This window comes from Eucalyptus grandis, chromosome 2 (genome assembly GCF_016545825.1).
Source record: "Eucalyptus grandis isolate ANBG69807.140 chromosome 2, ASM1654582v1, whole genome shotgun sequence".
NCBI lineage: Eukaryota > Viridiplantae > Streptophyta > Magnoliopsida > Myrtales > Myrtaceae > Eucalyptus > Eucalyptus grandis.
In genome coordinates this window covers 55,992,776-56,010,314 of record NC_052613.1, presented here as the reverse complement: position 1 = coordinate 56,010,314, position 17,539 = coordinate 55,992,776, and the positions used below count along the sequence as shown (strand labels likewise).

Sequence of the window (17,539 nt, the reverse complement as noted above, 5' to 3'; positions counted from 1 at the left end):
ACACAGCACAATTCGCAGGTTCAAGAGCTAAAAAGAGTTGAAGCGAGAATTCACGAGAAATCCACAGAGGGCTAAATATAAAATAGAGAGAGTCGTAGCAGGAAACGGTCAATGGGTCGTGATACCATATTTATTATCCCTGCCACCATTTCGAGACTTCTTGCAGCGAAGTCGTCCCTCTCGCTCGATGCGTGAGTCGTTGCTGTCGTGTTTGTTTACTGGGTTTGTGCTATTCCTGTCCAGGGTTTAGTCCTTCCCCTCTCTTCTTGTTTGCCTCTGCTTGTCCCTTGCTTTTGATGCTTCTTTTTATCCAAAGAGATCCCGTCCTATTTAATGACGTACAATCTTATCCTCTCAAATGAACGAATAGAGTAAAGACACAAATCCCAATCTCGTTCTTCTAGCCCGTTCGCTACCGAAAATATCTCAAATCTCTTTCTTAATTATGTTTAGGCAAAGTCGAATCGAAACAAGTTTTTTCAAGTAAATTATTTAACAATTCTTAACCATTGATCCCTAAAGTTTGATTGTTGATTTACTAATCATAGAATTTAGTGCATTATATGAATGCAAAAATCATATCTATCTAGCTAAAATATTGGGGTATACAACGTATTTTATATGTATATTTTCTTAAAATTATGTAAAATTATTTGAAATTATTTGCCGTGAGTAAGGTAAATTGCTTGTCTTTTAGTTAGTTTAATTGAATTCTCCTATAAAAGTCAAGATCCTACAATATATATAAAATACTTAAAAATGAATATAGGTATATCTAAACAGCAAGTAAAATCGTAATGGCAAGTGCATTATTCATTTTGTTTCGAATTTCTCCGTAAATTCCGGAAAATAGGAAGCACGTGTTCCTCACGTGCGCCAGGTTCCCCACGCCCACGGCACGATCCTCTTCCTCGTCCGTCTCCTTTCCAATGTTCGCCGAGCATCATCGAAGCGACCGTCCGTCCTCCCCTCCCCTCCCGATCGCGCATGAGGTTTCCTCCTAGATCCGGCTGATCGACTAGGGGGGCGATGGCGATTCTGTACGCGGTGGTCGCCCGGGGCACCGTCGTCCTGGCGGAGTTCAGCGCCGTCACCGGCAACACCGGCGCGGTGGCGCGCCGGATCCTCGAGAAGCTCCCCTCGGAGGCGGACTCCAGGCTCTGCTTCTCGCAGGACCGCTACATCTTCCACATCCTGAGATCCGACGGCCTCAGCTTCCTGTGCATGGCCAACGACACCTTCGGAAGTGCGTTCCTCCTCTGCGATCCGATTCGTCTCTTTCCTCCTCGCTTTGATTCGCTGCTTGTGGTCGTGCTCTTCGGTCTTAGATTGGCGCGGTCCGATGATCCGTTCGCGGAATTTTGTCTTTATTCGATTTCGAGCTCGTTGAGGTTAGCGTAGAGAGTCCGATTGGGGAATCTTGAGGCGTTGCCGGTCGTCTGAACTGGAAATAGAGGAGGGCTTTTGGCTTGTTGATGTTTGAGAAGCAGGACAAGAATTAAGACGCTATGCAACGGGCTTTCGTAGGAATGCGGGTTTTTATGATGACTTGCTGGAAAAGAGTTAAACTTCCGTGATGATTGAACTTTTTAGTCCTTAGGGCTCTTGTGAAAATTGAGGCTCCGCTTATCTGTTTGGTTAATTGTTTCGCTGAACATGATTACGGAAATGATCATATTAATCTTGCTGTTTCTCCTCGTGGGGGAAAATTTAGCATGTTAAACATGTGGAGCGATGATCATTCAAATAAACTTGAAATATGCAATGGTAGGAGATACGGTGACTAATGAATTGTAGCTTTCTTGTTACTCATGTTGAAATTGATTAGTTCAATGTTGCTGAATGAACTCCAAAGAGTATAATCATCTTCATTTAGAGGCTACTATTGGGATATCGCGGTTTTTAGATTTAGACTTTTCCCTTAAATTAGAACTTGAAGAGGAGGTACCTTTCTCTACTTTGTTTGTGCTTGAATATGTCCAGTGATCAAACACTCCTCTTTCGATCTCAGTCTGGTGTGTTTTACCAGATTAACCTGCTTAATGAATTCTTCCATCTACCTATTCCAACTCATCTCGGGAGCTCTAAGCCTCTAATTTAAGATGATTTGTCAATTATACCTAAGTTAGTCTAAGAAAAGGCTCTTCCTCTTCAGCTGGGTTCGATGTGGTATGAATGCGGCTTTCACACAATATATAATTTTATCATTGTGGGCTGTAGCACGTATAAGGAACAGTGTGTATCTGTGATACCGTACTTATTTTTGTACAAGTTTAGGTTGCAATGGCTTTCATTTTTGTGGGTTAAAGAACTCGTAGGGGCTCTGTTGAGATTGTGAATGCGAAGTTGCACATAGTAAGTTGGATGATCACTTGTCTGTACTTCTGATTTATATAGCCATTATCTCTTTTCCATCTTCTGAGTTGCTGCAAACTGCAGTAGTCTCCTCGTTTGCGTCATGCAAATCTGAATTTTAGATTTACTTATAGATGCACTGTCATCTATTTTAGGTATTATTAGTTTGCGTTATTCACATATGCATTCATATGAATGAATTTCTGAAGCTTGCACTTGGTACTGATTCAGGGAGGATTCCTTTTTCATACTTGGAAGATATTCAGATGAGATTCATGAAAAATTATGGCAAAGTTGCACACTTTGCACCTGCATATGCCATGAATGATGAGTTTTCAAGGGTTCTGCATCAGCAAATGGAATTCTTCTCTAGTAACCCCAGTGCAGACACTCTGAATCGGGTCCGAGGCGAAGTTAGCGAGGCAAGTACCATTCATCTATTGACAAAGATACAATTTCTAGCTAAACATGATTCTTTGTAACTGTCATCTGTCTTAGGGTGGGAGGCTACTTTTGTAGCCGGTAGCATAATTTGACTGTATAATATATAAGCTACATTCTTCATGTTCCATCAGTTGATGTTAATTGATCAAATTATATGTGCGCCAGCGCATGCCTGTGGCTGTTGGTGTTGCTTCCACCACAGCCCTTTTCTTTTTTTTCTGGTTTTGGGGGGGTAGGTGGGGAGGGGGGCGCTGTTTCTTTTGTGTGCTTATGTGCCTCGTAGCTGTTGGGGTTAGCATATGGGTAGGTGGGTGGATTGTCTTGGGTTTTAATATATATCTGCAATTTTGCATCCAGATGCGAACTATAATGGTGGATAACATCGAGAAGATACTGGACAGAGGTGATCGAATTGAGCTACTTGTTGACAAGACTGCTACAATGCAAGATGGTGCCTTTCACTTCAAGAAACAGTCCAAGCGCCTTCGTCGAGCTTTGTGGATGAAAAATGCAAAGCTTTTGTAAGTAAATCATGTTCCTGCTTATAGGGCTTTAATACACCTTTAGGGTCCTGTTACTCTGGATATAGAATTTTCTGGAAGCTGACAAGAACTTTTCACGGTACTGATCAAGATGAGAAATTGAGAAAGGACAAAAAGAAAATATAAAAGTTAAAGATTCCATATTTGGGTCAGGGGGTGTTTTTCTTTCTAACAATTGGGAAATGTTTCTTGAAATAATAAACCTTGGTTTGTAGTGTAGTTGGTGACATTTAGGTGTTAATGAGTCTTGAGCATCTAGAATCACTTCTCATAACATATTGCATGGTTAACAGGATGCATATGGCTATAGATAAATGGGCAGTAGATGTCCACTAGGTTGCCTGGTGGGAATCTGTCTGAATTAAGGTCGGCCATTCTATTTTTTTTTCTTGGCTTGCATTGCCCTGAGTGCAGGATGATAGGTTGTTTGTGTCCTTGTACAGTTTGTGGTCTAACTCGGGAACCAGTTGGGAATGGCCCAGTCGGTTCTGATCCAGGTTGAATTCAGGCCGAACCGGTCCAGTTCTCAGTCTCATAATCCTAAAACTGGCCTTTATACAGTTTGGTTTGCAGTTCTTATGTCAAAACCCTGGATTCAACTTTGGACCTGACCAACTGGGCTGGTTCCACAATTTATCCTGTTTAGAACTGATTTTGTCTAACTTATTAGCATATGTAGCAAGGCGTAACCAAAAGAATGAAATCTGTGACCTTGTGTTTGAAGTATGTGTATAAGACCACTAAACTAACATTACATCACTTGTCAAGGGCTAGAAAAAATAGTACACAATATCAATTGTTTGATTTTTAAAAAACAAATTCTCAAGTACAATTTAGCAACCAGCCTAAACCAACCGGTTTGGTTCCTGGCCTGTTCCAAGTAAAACCGGTTCGGTTCCTAATTTGAAGTTTTTGTAATTGGGTCTTACAAGGTAGGTTCCAGGTTTTGGTCTTTGAACCGATGCACTCTGAAAATGATCACCTCTACCTCTACCCCTACCTTCTACTGTCTCTATCCCAACATAAGGAGTCTGTGCTGAAGTTGATGTAAGACTGGATCATCTCTATAATTGTGCTGCATCAATATGAGCCAAGTAAAAGAGTCCTAAAAATGCCATTTGAGTACTTGGCTGTGCTTCATATGTTGAATGATAAGTTCTTTGATGTGCATTTGACAATATTTTCCTCTCCGGTTGCTGTCCGAGTAGATACTCTGGGAACTTTCACTTTCTATATTAAATTTATGATGGGGGGATTTTAGCAGAAGGAGTGTATATGTTCACTTAGTGTATTATATTTAGACAGATGGTTGTCCAACTCTAAGCTGTTGAAATTTATGAATCCCGTTTATTACAAAAGAAGAAAGTTTTCATATTTAAGGTTGGGAAGGAAACTGCAAATGCAAGTCCAACTTAATTTATTAATTGCTGCAGTGACAGCATTCTCAGGTGATAGTTATGCTGGACTGGGTTCCTAGGCTAGGAAAGATGCAGGTTGTATAGGTTTGCTTTCAAATGATATAAATGCTCTCATTCATCGGCAGCTGCACCAACATTATACTGCTTTCTACCCCCAAGTCCCAGAGGTGGGGATGGAACACCCCACCTCCCTATTCTTAAATGGGAACGTTGGACTAGTGGCAGTGGTTATAATATAGCGCTTAAGATCTATATCCTGGACTGCTTGAATTGTCATTAAATTTATGCTTCTCTTTGTGGCAGGGCACTGTTAACATGCTTGATTCTTGTGCTGCTTTACATTATTATTGCTGCTTGTTGTGGAGGCATCACTTTACCCAACTGCAGATCTTAACCTCTATAGTTGCTGGTGTTGATCTCCGGTAAGTATATATGCCATGGGTGATATTTGGGTCACATTCAGGGTCCTATTTGTAACTTGAGAAGCGCTCAAATGGAATTATGATGCGCCACTGTCTCTGCTAAATATCACCCTGTTGGGAGGTGCTATTCTGGTTTTTGGGGAGTCTGATGGGGTCCATCGCTTCCATTTTCTTGATGAGTTTGTTGTGTATTTTCACGGGGCATCTCTACACTGATGTAAATAATGTACTTATTTATAGCTGACAGTCGAGCTTTTGCCTTTCGCATTCTTATGATATATGAGATGGATTGTGCAAAACGAGTTCTATCAATAATAGATTTCCCCATGTCGTCTTTCGCCTACTGCAATTGGCTAGTTTTTTACTCGAGTCAAGCTGTCGATTGCATCGGAGGAGCTGGTCACCTGGCTCTACTCTATGTAGCATCTTTCTTTACAAGTTCTTCTAACAGGTGCATATACATGCATGGGCGCCTAATCATGCAACTCTGTCCCTGTCCATGTTCTCTTCCTACCGAGGACAATCTATTTTTCAATAGACAAGGAATAACACGAATAAGAAAGGAGGAGGACTCGGTGAAGGCCGCGATGGCTCCTTAAACGGGCTGGCTTTTCCGTGGATGGTAAAAATCGCAATATCTTTGTGTCACCACTGTGAAATCACAGCTCCTGGGCTTGTTTGTAGTCGTTACATGTTGAAAAATTATGAAGACCATTCAAATCACCAATCGAATCGAACTGAACTAATTGGACCGGATCTTCTAGTTTGATTCTAACTGAACCAAGCCTAGAAAATGTGTCGTGCTGCCTACTAGTTTTAATTATCTTTGTCGGTAGATTAGATACGCATTTTGCATGAGCTTACGAATTGTCATGAAGATAGAGTTTGGCCTGTCTTTCGAAAATATTGCTCTTTCTAAAGCTATTTTTAGTGGGTTTGAGCTCGTGAAAATACAAAATGAGGAAGAAAAAGATGAAAAAAAATTTCCAAAATTGATTCGGTTCCGTCTGATTTCCAACTCCACTTGGTTTGGTCTCACTTTTTTATGGTGACACAATTTATTCACGAATGCGTTCGGACAGGCGGAGGTGCGTTCGGTACCGCGGCCTGAAGTGGGTCCCAGTGGAGCACGTTCTTGTCCGGCGTCGGGACAACACCTGTCACCTCGCCGGGCCAAACGCACCACACCAACAACAGCACCAGTCACTAGTCAGGTGTATCTCCAGGTGCTGCGTCCACTGGCCATCCTCCTCTGTTTTCGGCAATTGCTCTGTCCACTTCCCTTCCCCCATTATTTTACACTCCGGAACGAGACGGTAGGTCGTACGAAACTATAGCGCCAAAAAACGATCATGGAAGCATCCTTCTCCCGTCGCTCCTCAAGATTCCTCTCTCCCTTCCTCCCTTATTTCAACCCCCTCTCTTTCTCTTGTCCCTCCCTCCTCCTCCTCCCCCATTGCCGCAATCTTCGATCTCTTTCTCCCTCTCAATGGCGGCGGTTCTCGGACTACCCACACTGCCGCCGGCGAGAACCAGCTACTTCCCCACCTCGCCCGCCCCTTTCTTCTCTCCTCCCAAGACCCGGAGGCTCAACCAGGCGACCCGGGTCGGCAAGTTCGGAAATTTCCTCGAGTTGAAACCCGAATCGACGGCCCCGCAGCTCCTGGATGGGTTCGATTCTGATCTCCCGTGGTTTGCCTCCGGCGACCGGCGTCGCTTCGACGTGGTCGTCGTCGGCGCCGGCCCGGCGGGGCTGCGGCTGGCGGAGCAACTCTCGCGCCGCGGGATTCGGGTGTGTTGCGTCGATCCCTCCCCTCTTTCCGTGTGGCCTAACAATTATGGGGTCTGGGTCGACGAGTTCGAGGGGTTGGGGCTCGTGGATTGCTTGGACAAGACGTGGCCTATGGCTTGTGTCTACATTGATGACGGGAAGGCCAAGTATTTGGACCGGGCTTATGGTCGCGTCGGTAGGGAGAAATTGAAGACGAGACTGATTGAAGGGTGTGTCTCCACTGGGGTTAGATTCCACAAGGCCAAGGTGTGGAAAATGGAGCACGAGGAGTTCGAGTCGTCTGTTGTGTGCAGTGACGGCGTCGAGCTGAAAGCGAGCTTGATCGTCGATGCGAGTGGCTTTGGGAGTACTTTCATTGAGTATGATAAGCCGAGGAACCATGGGTATCAGATTGCTCATGGGATTTTGGCCGAAGTAGATGAACACCCTTTTGATTTAGATAAGATGGTTCTTATGGATTGGAGAGATTCCCATCTCGGGAATGAGCCTTACTTGAGAGCCAACAACTCGAGACTCCCTACTTTCTTGTATGCCATGCCCTTCGATTCGAGCTTAATATTTCTGGAAGAGACTTCATTAGTGAGTAGACCGGTGCTAGCCTATTCTGATGTCAAAAATAGGATGGTGGCAAGGTTGAGGCACTTGGGGATTCGGGTCAGAAGAGTGTTGGAGGATGAGAAATGCTTGATCCCCATGGGAGGTCCTCTCCCGAGAATCCCTCAGAGTGTGATGGCTATTGGCGGTACGTCCGGGATCGTCCACCCATCAACTGGGTACATGGTGGCTCGGACACTAGCTTTAGCGCCGGTTCTAGCTGAGACAATTGCAGAGTGTCTTGGCTCGACCCGGATGATTAGAGGAAGGCCACTTCACCATAGAGTATGGAATGGCCTGTGGCCAGTTGACAGAAGGTGCACTAGAGAGTTTTACCACTTTGGAATGGAGACTTTGTTGAAACTCGACTTAAATGGGACTCGGAGGTTCTTTGATGCATTCTTTGATTTGAACCCGTATTACTGGCATGGTTTTCTCTCCTCGAGGTTGTCCATTGGGGAGCTTTTTATGTTGAGTTTATCCTTGTTTGGACATGCCTCCAGCCCATCCAAGTTTGACATCATAACAAAGTGTCCTGCTCCTCTGATTAAAATGGTGGGTAATCTAGCTCTTGAAACAATATAAAAACAGAGGATCGAAGCAAATTTATGACTCTTCTTGTACGAGGTGAGGCAATGGGCTTATCTGGACTTTGTGCCATGTATATCGAGATTACAGTGAAGAACGCATCAGACAATCTTCCTGTTTTTGTGTCTATTGCTCAATAAGATTAAGATCAGTTTTAGTACCGTCCTTGTTAGTTACACATTACATGTCAAGCTTTGCAGTTGGAGTTGCTGTTTGTTTAGTGTCAATACTTCTCTTTTAACCATGAATTCAAGATATAAAAGAAAACACAGGCCACAAAATATCAGAGAGAAAGACTCTTCTGGCCAATCAATCACATGACAACCTCGATTTGGGTTGGTCTCATTAGATTAAGCACCTGCTGACTGTAATCTGTTATTTGTAGGAAAGAGGTCAATTCATTTAGACAGGCAAATGACCCAAAACAGGTGGACTTTATTTACTAGGACAGCTGTTGGTACAACAAGCTTCATTCTGATGATATACACAGAACATGCAGGCTGCCTAAATCTGATGAGTAGATAAACTCCGCTTGATGTTTACCAGTCAAAAGGTGATGTTGCACATTAGTCTTGCACATTAGCTGGCTGGAACGCATCTCCATTGTGGGCGGAGGAACTGGATGGAGGCCATTGGTGGTGATGGGTACACAGGTCCATAAGTTGGAGCAGGAAGTAATGGTGGCTGTGCATAAGTTGGTGTAGGTGGCACTGGATACATTGGAGGCCTCTGTGTTGGTGATGGCTGCGTTGAGACTGGCGGTGGTTGATAAGTCGGCGGTGGTCTTTGAGATGGTGGAGTCCTTGTAGGTGGATGGGGGGATGGGAATACATACGTGTCTTCTTGGAGACACTGGGTGCCTATGTTTTGGATGTGGTGGTTTGTGCACTGGTGGCCGGTGTCGAGGAGAAGGAGGCCTTTGGGTGGGTGGAAATCTTGGAGGTGTATGAGTGGGAGGAGGGGACGGGGAAGGTCGATGTGTGGGTGTCGATGGCCTTTGCAAGGGTGGGGAGGTCGGTGTTGGATATGTTGGCAGCAGCAATACTGGAGGTTGATATGTAGGAGGCGGTGGTGATGGATATGTTGGTGGTGGTGAAGGCAGAGATTGATAGGTCAAAGGCAGGGGTGGTGAAGATGGAGGTAGATATATTGGAGGCTGAGGACGTGGTGATGTTGGTGGAGAAGGCGGGGGTGGTGAAGGAGGTGGGGGTTGATAAAGAGGTGGAGGCACTAGTGGCGAAGGATATACAGGTGGTGGAGGTTGATAACTAGGAGGAGGTGGTGGTGATACCAGAGGTGGAGATAGTGGTGGTGGAATAGGTGGAGGCGGTGATGTTGGTGAAAGAGGTGGGGGAGGTGTTGAAGGAAATACAGGAGGTGGAGGTGATGCTAATAGTGGAGAAGGTGGAGGCGGTGATGGATCAGTAGGTGATGGAGACAGCGGAGTTCCATAACTTGGAGAGGGTGGCAATGTTGGAGAAGGTGGGGGTGAATAAGTAGGAGGAGGAGGAGGAGGTGAAGGATGTATGGGTAGTGGAGAAGATGGAGGTTGATAAGTAGGAGGGGGAGGAGGTGATGGTAACGGAGAAGGTGGAGGTTGGTAAATAGGAGGTGGTGGTGAAGGATATGAAGGTGGTGGAGAAGGTGGAGGATGATAAATTGAAGGTGAAGGTGGTGATACTGGTGGAGAAGGTGGAGGAGAAGGAGGAGGTTGATAGCTAGGAGGTGGGGGTGGTGAAGTTGGTGGTGGATAAATAGGAGGGGGAGGAGGAGAAGGTGGAGGTTGATAAGTGGGCGGAGGTGGTGATAAAGTTGGAGGAGACGGGGGTTGATACGTAGGAGGTGGACTTGGTGTTGGATATGCCAGCGGTGGAGAAGCTGGAGGGTGGTAAATCAGAACTAGGGGAGGTTGATTAGTAGGAGGTGTAGGTGGACTGAGAACTGGTCTTCTATGAGGTGGTTGAGACACTAGAGGACAGTGAGTTGGGACTGGAGGCCTGTGCACGGGAGGCAGGCCTGGTCGCCTTTGAGGAGGTGGTGGACTTACATGTTGTATGTGAAGTGGTAGAGCACATCGAGGTTCCGGCGGTGCTGAGCAAACCGCTCTCCGGGGAGATGGAGGATGTGACGGCGTAGGGGGTTGATATACTGGTGGAGTTGGTTGAGCAACTCGCGGAGGTGGTGCTGATGGACATTGAGGAGATCCATATATTGGCGGTGCTCGAGGTGTTGAAGCTGGTTGGCCCGTATTTGACGGCGCACCATGCTGGGGAGGAGCTGATGGCGGCGAATGTAAGACAGGATGTGATCCATAACCCGGATAAGGCGTTCTAGATACTGGCGGTACTGGGGATCTGGGTGCTGCTGTTGGAGGCGGATCAGCCACGAGGACTGGCGGAGGTGGCGGATGGCCTCCGTAATACGATGCAAAGGATGAACGGGTAGAGGGTTTGGAGGAGTTGAAGGCCCGTCCATTGTTATCCTGCCGATCACTCGCTACAGCACTGAACAAGATGATTAGGATGTACACAACAATGCCTTCCTTCGACAGTGAAACGCTCAAACTCACTCTCATTCTGGGCGGGAAGCTAAAATGCAGGTAAAATGGCCGAGCTTTTGTATGCCACTGAAGCGGCCATGATTAAAGGATGGGATGAACTCAATGACCAGGACCATCTTCAAGATCTGGACTCAATATCAGGAGGAGATGCCGGCATCTTTCAGCATGCAGGTAACGGTTCGCGTTGATACCAGTCCAGACACTCGGTGAATCTCCTGGTTCTTCTTTCAACCCGTGTCGAGTATTTCCGTCGAATGGAAGACAAATGTTAGAACGGCCCTCCCCTAAAATGCTCTGTGCTGTCTTCCGTTCTCTCAGCTTTGTCGATTAAAGCACGGGGTTCCTAGTCATCTCCATATGAATGCAGTCCACTGCTTCTGATGTCGCGACCTCTTTCTGAATCTTTTTCCGGGTTAGCTTCCCCGTGTTATACATGGAGGAAGTTCGGCATGAGGGTGATGATTAGCCGAAACGGGCAACATGATTAATGAAACTGGGTAGGGGTCAATCTGCCTTGGTTTGTCATGCAAATCACTCGCCTTTGGCATGTTCATTAAATCTGCTGACCGTTTTGGTCGAATTTCCATATGTTCCAGATTACATGCTTTATTTGCTTGTTGTTTGGCAATTGCCCATTATGATCTTCTGCTGGTAGAATTATGCAAGCCGTCCTTTCATTTCTGAGGTCAGGCAGTGGCTTGATTCTTCTGGAATGGCAGCCGGCAGGCAGCCATGCTTTTGCAGAGAGCATTCATTTGACTTTGATGCTGTGAAAATGTAAGTGACATAGGCAGATCTTCATGGATGAAAACGGCAGATTGCTTGCGTTGTAAAGAATAGGAGTGCTTGTGAAAGAACCAACGAAGAAATAAAAATAGGAAACAGTGAAATCGACGCGCATAATATTCCGTATTGTTGAAGTAATAATTTGGATAAAGTAGATTTGACGGCAGCACATTCCAAGAAGCCCGTCTAGCTCAGTTGGTAGAGCGCAAGGCTCTTAACCTTGTGGTCGTGGGTTCGAGCCCCACGGTGGGCGATGAGTTATTTTTCTTTTTTATTCTCTTTTTTTTTTCCTTTTTCTTTAAAAAGGGTTTTTTTATTTTAAACATTTGTGTTTAGGAAAAAACTAAAATAAAAAATAAGGGAAGGTTTAGCTGAAACGTTCGATATCTTGAATCATTAAAAGTATATAATATATGGATTTCAAGGATATTTTCCTAAGTTTTGGTGGTACCTAAGATCAAGTTTGGGGTTGACGGGAACCTAATAATTAGCACTCAAAATTTTTTTCTCTCGTGTTAGGCTGTTACCCAACAACATAAAATAATAAGGTCTTTTTTAGAAAATAAAAAGGAGTTTATGCTGATAGTGATTTGTTTGTGCATAATAAGAAATATGACTCTGTTTGTATTTACTCTTTTGGGGGCCAGAAGAATGGTGATGATGGTGCCATGCTTTAAAATGGAATTAGTAGCATTTCATTTTTGTCTAAATGTTATAAATGCTTGAATTCTAATGTTTGGATTTAATTTATCGAAGCGCATTGATTGAAAATGAGTGGTTTTTAAACGAACACGCCCAATCAAATTCACCAGCATGGCGATGACCTTTTAAGTCCAAACAATGGCTCAATTGCCTTATGTGATTGTTTAACGCAATTTGAGGAGAGTTCATCGTGGCAATTGTTGTTTAAAAGAGGCGACACTTTTACCATGGATAGTTCAATACCTCTTATGAGTTATACTTCAATTGTCACCATCACCAGTGATTTATACCCTCCACCTAGAATCAATTACAGTAATTGACTTGTTAAAATTTAAAACAATTAGATTCCCATCAGTTACAGTAATTGACTTGCGGCAAAAGAGAGTAGGTGGTATAACAAAAATGTGTTAAAGGTACAAGAGTGATGTAATTGATCAAGTATCTGAGACATGATTTCCTTCTTTTGGTAAGATTAGTTTTCGGCATTAAGCCAGTGATTTATACCCTCCACCTAGAATCAATTACAGTAATTGACTTGTTAAAATTTAAAACAATTAGATTCCCATCAGTTACAGTAATTGACTTGCGGCAAAAGAGAGTAGGTGGTATAACAAAAAATGTGTTAAAGGTACAAGAGTGATGTAATTGATCAAGTATCTGAGACATGATTTCCTTCTTTTGGTAAGATTAGTTTTCAGCATTAAGCGTGTCTCTCGAGTGGTGATTGTCATGTCAGTCATCAAGGCAATTTGTACCATGTTCCAGTTTCCTTTTTTAATGTGATATTTAGCTCCATGATGTGGTTCAATTTGTAGATACATAGAGCCCTCATATATTCAAATGGAAAGAATTTTGATGTCTACTTGCTCCGTGAGCAGTTCACTCTATCAATTACTCGTACGTGGAAAATATGATTTGACTCTCATTAGACACCATATGATATGACTCTCATTAGACACCAACAAAATACAATATGACTCGCGAGATACCAACAAAAGCAAAACCATAAGCTGCTTCTGGCATTGGTAAAGGTTGTGCAACGCGATGTTATTTTTCTTCTGCACGGTAGTTTCACTTTCCAGGGGTGTGCTCGGGGTGGGCACCCAGAAGGACATCTGGGGATGGGTCAGCTTGGACCGATTCCCAATTCCGGCACGAAGCGCGCGCATCCATGACCGTACGAGGCAAGAGCGTCGGGGCTGCTAGTCGGCGAGGGCGGAAAACGTGGACAAAAATAGATACGCTCTTGTGGTGAGCCCATGTGTAAAGGTTTCGAGCGAGACATGGCAGGAGGACCACGGGAAGCAACGGGAATGGCGAGAGATAGGGTAAGGATTGAAAGGGGCCCGGGACCAACACCGATGCGAGGGACGCCACTGAAAGCGTGGCGGCGAGCATCATGAGAATGTGGAACGCTCGCGCGCAGCAAGCGGGAGCCAACGACAGGTGAGCGACAAGCGCCAGTGCGCAATAGAACAGAAGACAGAAGACGGCAAGGGAGGTGGCAAAAGGATGGGTCTCGAATGGGGACTCGGGTTTCCCTTGGAATTTGACCTCGACCAAGTTCACCAGCACGGGAACAAGGAAGGCGAGGATGGGGTGGAAGGAAGTGAAGCCAGGGGAACCTCGGACTTTTGTGTCGGGACGACGGTCAGGCGGCATTGGGATCAGTTTCTTGAGGATCGGTAGTCCTGTGTAGAGGACGATGATCGAAATGATTAGAGAGAAAGATGGCTAGAGGGGGAGCATATCTTGGCCAATTGCTGTTGATGCCTATATATATGTGTGTGTTTTTTCAAACCTGCCTGGGAATATACTGTCCGAGGCCTATATATATATATATATATATATATACACACACATCTTTGGGAAAAGGGCCGCCCGGGCATATATAAAAACCTACACAGGACCCGAAGGGCCACTATTTTGCCCCGTATAAACTGGGTCCGATTAGTAAGTACAATAAACGAAGAGGCTATTTTGGTAAAGTCCGGGGCTCCCACTTTCTATCGCCCGGTCAACAGGTAGCTTCTGGGCTGCTTCTTTGATTTTTCAAGCCGCAATTGAAGACGCAGCGGGAAAGTGGTGATTTGGTGGGAGGGCCATGTGGGTGATCCTAAAATTCTCTCCAATAGGATTAATACTCAAAAGACCTTCTGACTTTAAATCTGCTCTTAATTTTATCCTAAACCTTTTTTATTTTATAGAAGTCCTCCAACTTTAGGTCCACTCTCAATTCTATCCTAAAATCTTTTTTTTTGTCTTAAATCTATTTTCAATTTTTTGTCTTATGAGTTATACTTCAATTGTCACCATCACCAGTGATTTATACCCTCCACCTAGAATCAATTACGGTAATTGACTTGTTAAAATTTAAAACAATTAGATTTCCGTTAGAAATTTGAACTGTTAGTTAGGATAACAAAGCCATTGAAATAAAAAAACTTCGACGGACGGCTCATTAGCCATGTAAGCCAATTGACCAAAAGCCCCGCCGATATCTCGATCATGTTGGTCTCATTTTTTTGAATTTTTCAGAGCGCCCCTACATGATTATGGTAAGATTAAAAGCGACTGTACTTTAAAAGGTTTGATATGTATAATTTACCATAGGCAGTTATTGCACTACGTGATTTGAGAAAGTCTTCCCGCACAGAGTGCAGTAATTACCACAAAAATATACCATCGGTAGTTATTGTACTATGTGATTTGAGAAAGTCTTCCCGCACAAAGTGCGCTAATTACCACAAATCATCAGCATCATCATTATCTAAATGACACTTTAATTATTGAGTATGTGAATAAAAGTAATCGGACATGCACATATTTAATTACTAATTTATTTTGAAATAACAACACCAGAAATACCAAATGTTTCATGCGATATTCGTTTTGGTACTAAAAACTTTCATTGGATCATTTTAGTATTAATTAAACAAAAAAAAAAGATCATTTAAGTGTTAACTCCAATTTTGATTATCGAAAATCTAAAATTTTATTAAATTTCCCGACTAACGTGGCTTGTGTGGCATGCCTAGTATATAAATATACTCCTAAACGTCGTCATCTATATGTTTTATCCCAAATATAAACCATAAATCAAACAATCAAACATTTTCCCAAATTCAAAATCCCAATTTGATTTTCACCCAAAACTAAATCTTGCCATGAAGAGCAAGAGCAGGACAAATGCTTAAATTTATATCAATGAAGCAGAGATGAAGGTGAATATTACTATTATTGTTGGCTCAAAAGTTGAAGAAGAACATCTTAGACACAATTAAATCATGGGAGAAGATTTCATGGACTAAACACGATAAATCACTCATCTTTTACCAATTGCAACATTTCTCCTCTAACATCGAGGCTCGACTTTTTCCCTTATATCCAAGCCCTAATTTTTTTTAAGACTACCAAATCCTTTTTTTTCTGTGCCAATTGAGCAAGCGAGTTGAGAGGATGACGATAGTGTCATGGTCCGTGAATCCTCCCGTACTCATGACACTTGTGACTAGTGCTTGTAATTATCAAGTGGAGAGTGAGGAGGTAGAGGAGATGAACACAATTGGTTCGTGTGAGTGGCGTCGGGACGGTTGGTGCTAGAAGTTATAAAATAGAAGGATTATATCATTTAGGAGCTCTGAAAGCGGGGTTGGCTTTCCGTGCACAAATTGGTCGGGAGTTAATGCTGTTCTCTTGACGAGACCATGGGAGGTCGAAATTAGTTGTCGAGCTTAAAGAGATCTGCTGTCTCACTTGATGGACTAAACGACTGAGCGAAGCTGGGCGTGGTACAATCTCGTACAAGGAAGCATTTACTATATTGTTCGCTGGAATAGTTATAGAAGGAAGGCTGGCCTGGCGAATTCCGCTCACCAAGCGCGTCACTAGTCGTTTCATGGCCAAGGAAACTGTCGGCCCGTAACACATGGTATCAAAGCAGGAATCCCTCCGGTAAGTGAGTGAGTCAGAGGATTGGACTCCACACTCCAGTGTGGGTTAAACTGAGAAATACTAGCGGTCTACCTAGTCCTACGAGGGCGGAGAGTGAATCGCTGAAGCAAAAGGTGCTCCGACAAAGCGTGGCTCTCTAAAGCTCCTAGGATGACAATGGGGTACTAGGAAGAGTCGGTTCCTCACCGAGCGGGCAGAGAGTCTGAGAAGAACTGAATCCGATCAGTGAATTCAAAGAATAGATTTACTGCCATGTTTTCAACAAGGAATGAACCTCCATTTGGTTTGCTAGGGTCAAAATGCTAAATAGGCAAAAATGGTACTACCAAAAGATGCGATTGGCGAAAAATGCCACACTTGCCAAAAAAAGCGCAGGTGACTAACAATGACCAAGCATTTGAGATCAAAAGAGATTACCAATGGAGCAAAACTTGTTTTGTTGAGCGAGTGTGACCATTTGATGTGAAATCCCAAAAGTGGCATATCAATGGTTAAGGGACGCAAGGAAGCGACTAAACAGATTGGAACGAGGGCGTTGCGAAATTGAGTGGGGGAGAATGTCAACGTCTGTAAATTCTCATGTACTCATGACACTAGTGAGTGGTGCTTGGATTATCAAGTGAAGAGTGAGAAGACAGAATGGATGAACATAACTAGTCCGTGGGAATGGCGTTAGGACGATTATGCTAGGAGTTCTAGGATAGAATGATTATATCAGTTAGGAACTCTGAAAGTGAGGTCGGCCTCCCGTGCACAAATTGGTTGGGAGCTAATGCTATTCTCCTGACGAGGCCATGGCAGGCTGAAACTATTTGTCAAGCTTAAAGAGATTTCCTGTCTCGTTTGATAAACTAGATGCCCGAGCAAAGTTGGGCATGGTACGATCTCATACAATGAAGCATTCACCGTATTGTTTGCTGAAACAGCTATAGAAGGAAGGTCGGCCTAACGAATTCCGCTCACTAGGAGCCTCACGAGTCATTCCACGGCCAAGGATGACAATAATCAAGTGAGTGACTAAGTGAGAGTGAGACACGGCACACAAGTAAGCAAGCAAGCAACGGCGACCGGCGACTTCAACCCATCTAGCGTTGAACAAACAAAGAGAAATTCTATTTTGAGAGAAGCTTCGTGCCCTGTCATTTAGCCAAGCCAACCACCTCATAAGTCTTAAGTCGTCGCTAGACTCGTTTTTTTATATAAAAAAAAAAGTAATATCGGATTAAACATTTTATTATAAAAGTCACGTGAAACTTTTGGTCGGAATTTATTGTTGAAGCACTTAGATAATCGTTTTTTCTCCGACTTAATATAAAGAGTTTCATACAAACTTCTAATATCCTTTTTCTAATTTATTTTACTCCAAAAAACTTAATGGCATT

The 17,539-nt window shown here is 43.8% G+C and overlaps 3 protein-coding genes and 1 non-coding gene across 4 annotated transcripts; 3 read left to right on the top strand and 1 right to left on the bottom strand.

The window, feature by feature from the left end:
• Nucleotides 1-923: 923 nt before the first annotated feature.
• On the top strand, nucleotides 924-5,524 carry LOC104433963 (vesicle-associated membrane protein 714). The gene is made up of 4 exons (XM_010046891.2): nucleotides 924-1,246; nucleotides 2,587-2,777; nucleotides 3,157-3,320; nucleotides 5,063-5,524. The coding sequence occupies exons 1-4, from the start codon at nucleotides 1,030-1,032 to the stop codon at nucleotides 5,151-5,153; spliced, it is 663 nt and encodes a 220-aa protein (XP_010045193.1). The 5' UTR covers nucleotides 924-1,029; the 3' UTR covers nucleotides 5,154-5,524.
• A 776-nt stretch (nucleotides 5,525-6,300) lies between these two features.
• Nucleotides 6,301-11,392, top strand: LOC104433962 (capsanthin/capsorubin synthase, chromoplastic-like). The gene is made up of 2 exons (XM_039307421.1): nucleotides 6,301-8,194; nucleotides 8,541-11,392. Exon 1 carries the CDS (start codon nucleotides 6,671-6,673, stop codon nucleotides 8,150-8,152), a length of 1,482 nt encoding a protein of 493 aa, XP_039163355.1. The 5' UTR covers nucleotides 6,301-6,670; the 3' UTR covers nucleotides 8,153-8,194; nucleotides 8,541-11,392.
• LOC120290804 (extensin-like) lies at nucleotides 8,596-10,730 on the bottom strand. Its single transcript, XM_039307236.1, has one exon. It carries the CDS (start codon nucleotides 10,728-10,730, stop codon nucleotides 8,625-8,627), a length of 2,106 nt encoding a protein of 701 aa, XP_039163170.1. The 3' UTR covers nucleotides 8,596-8,624.
• Nucleotides 11,393-11,681: 289 nt separating the features above from the next.
• On the top strand, nucleotides 11,682-11,754 carry TRNAK-CUU. The gene has a single exon. It is a non-coding gene; the product is annotated as a tRNA-Lys (tRNA).
• Nucleotides 11,755-17,539: the final 5,785 nt, after the last annotated feature.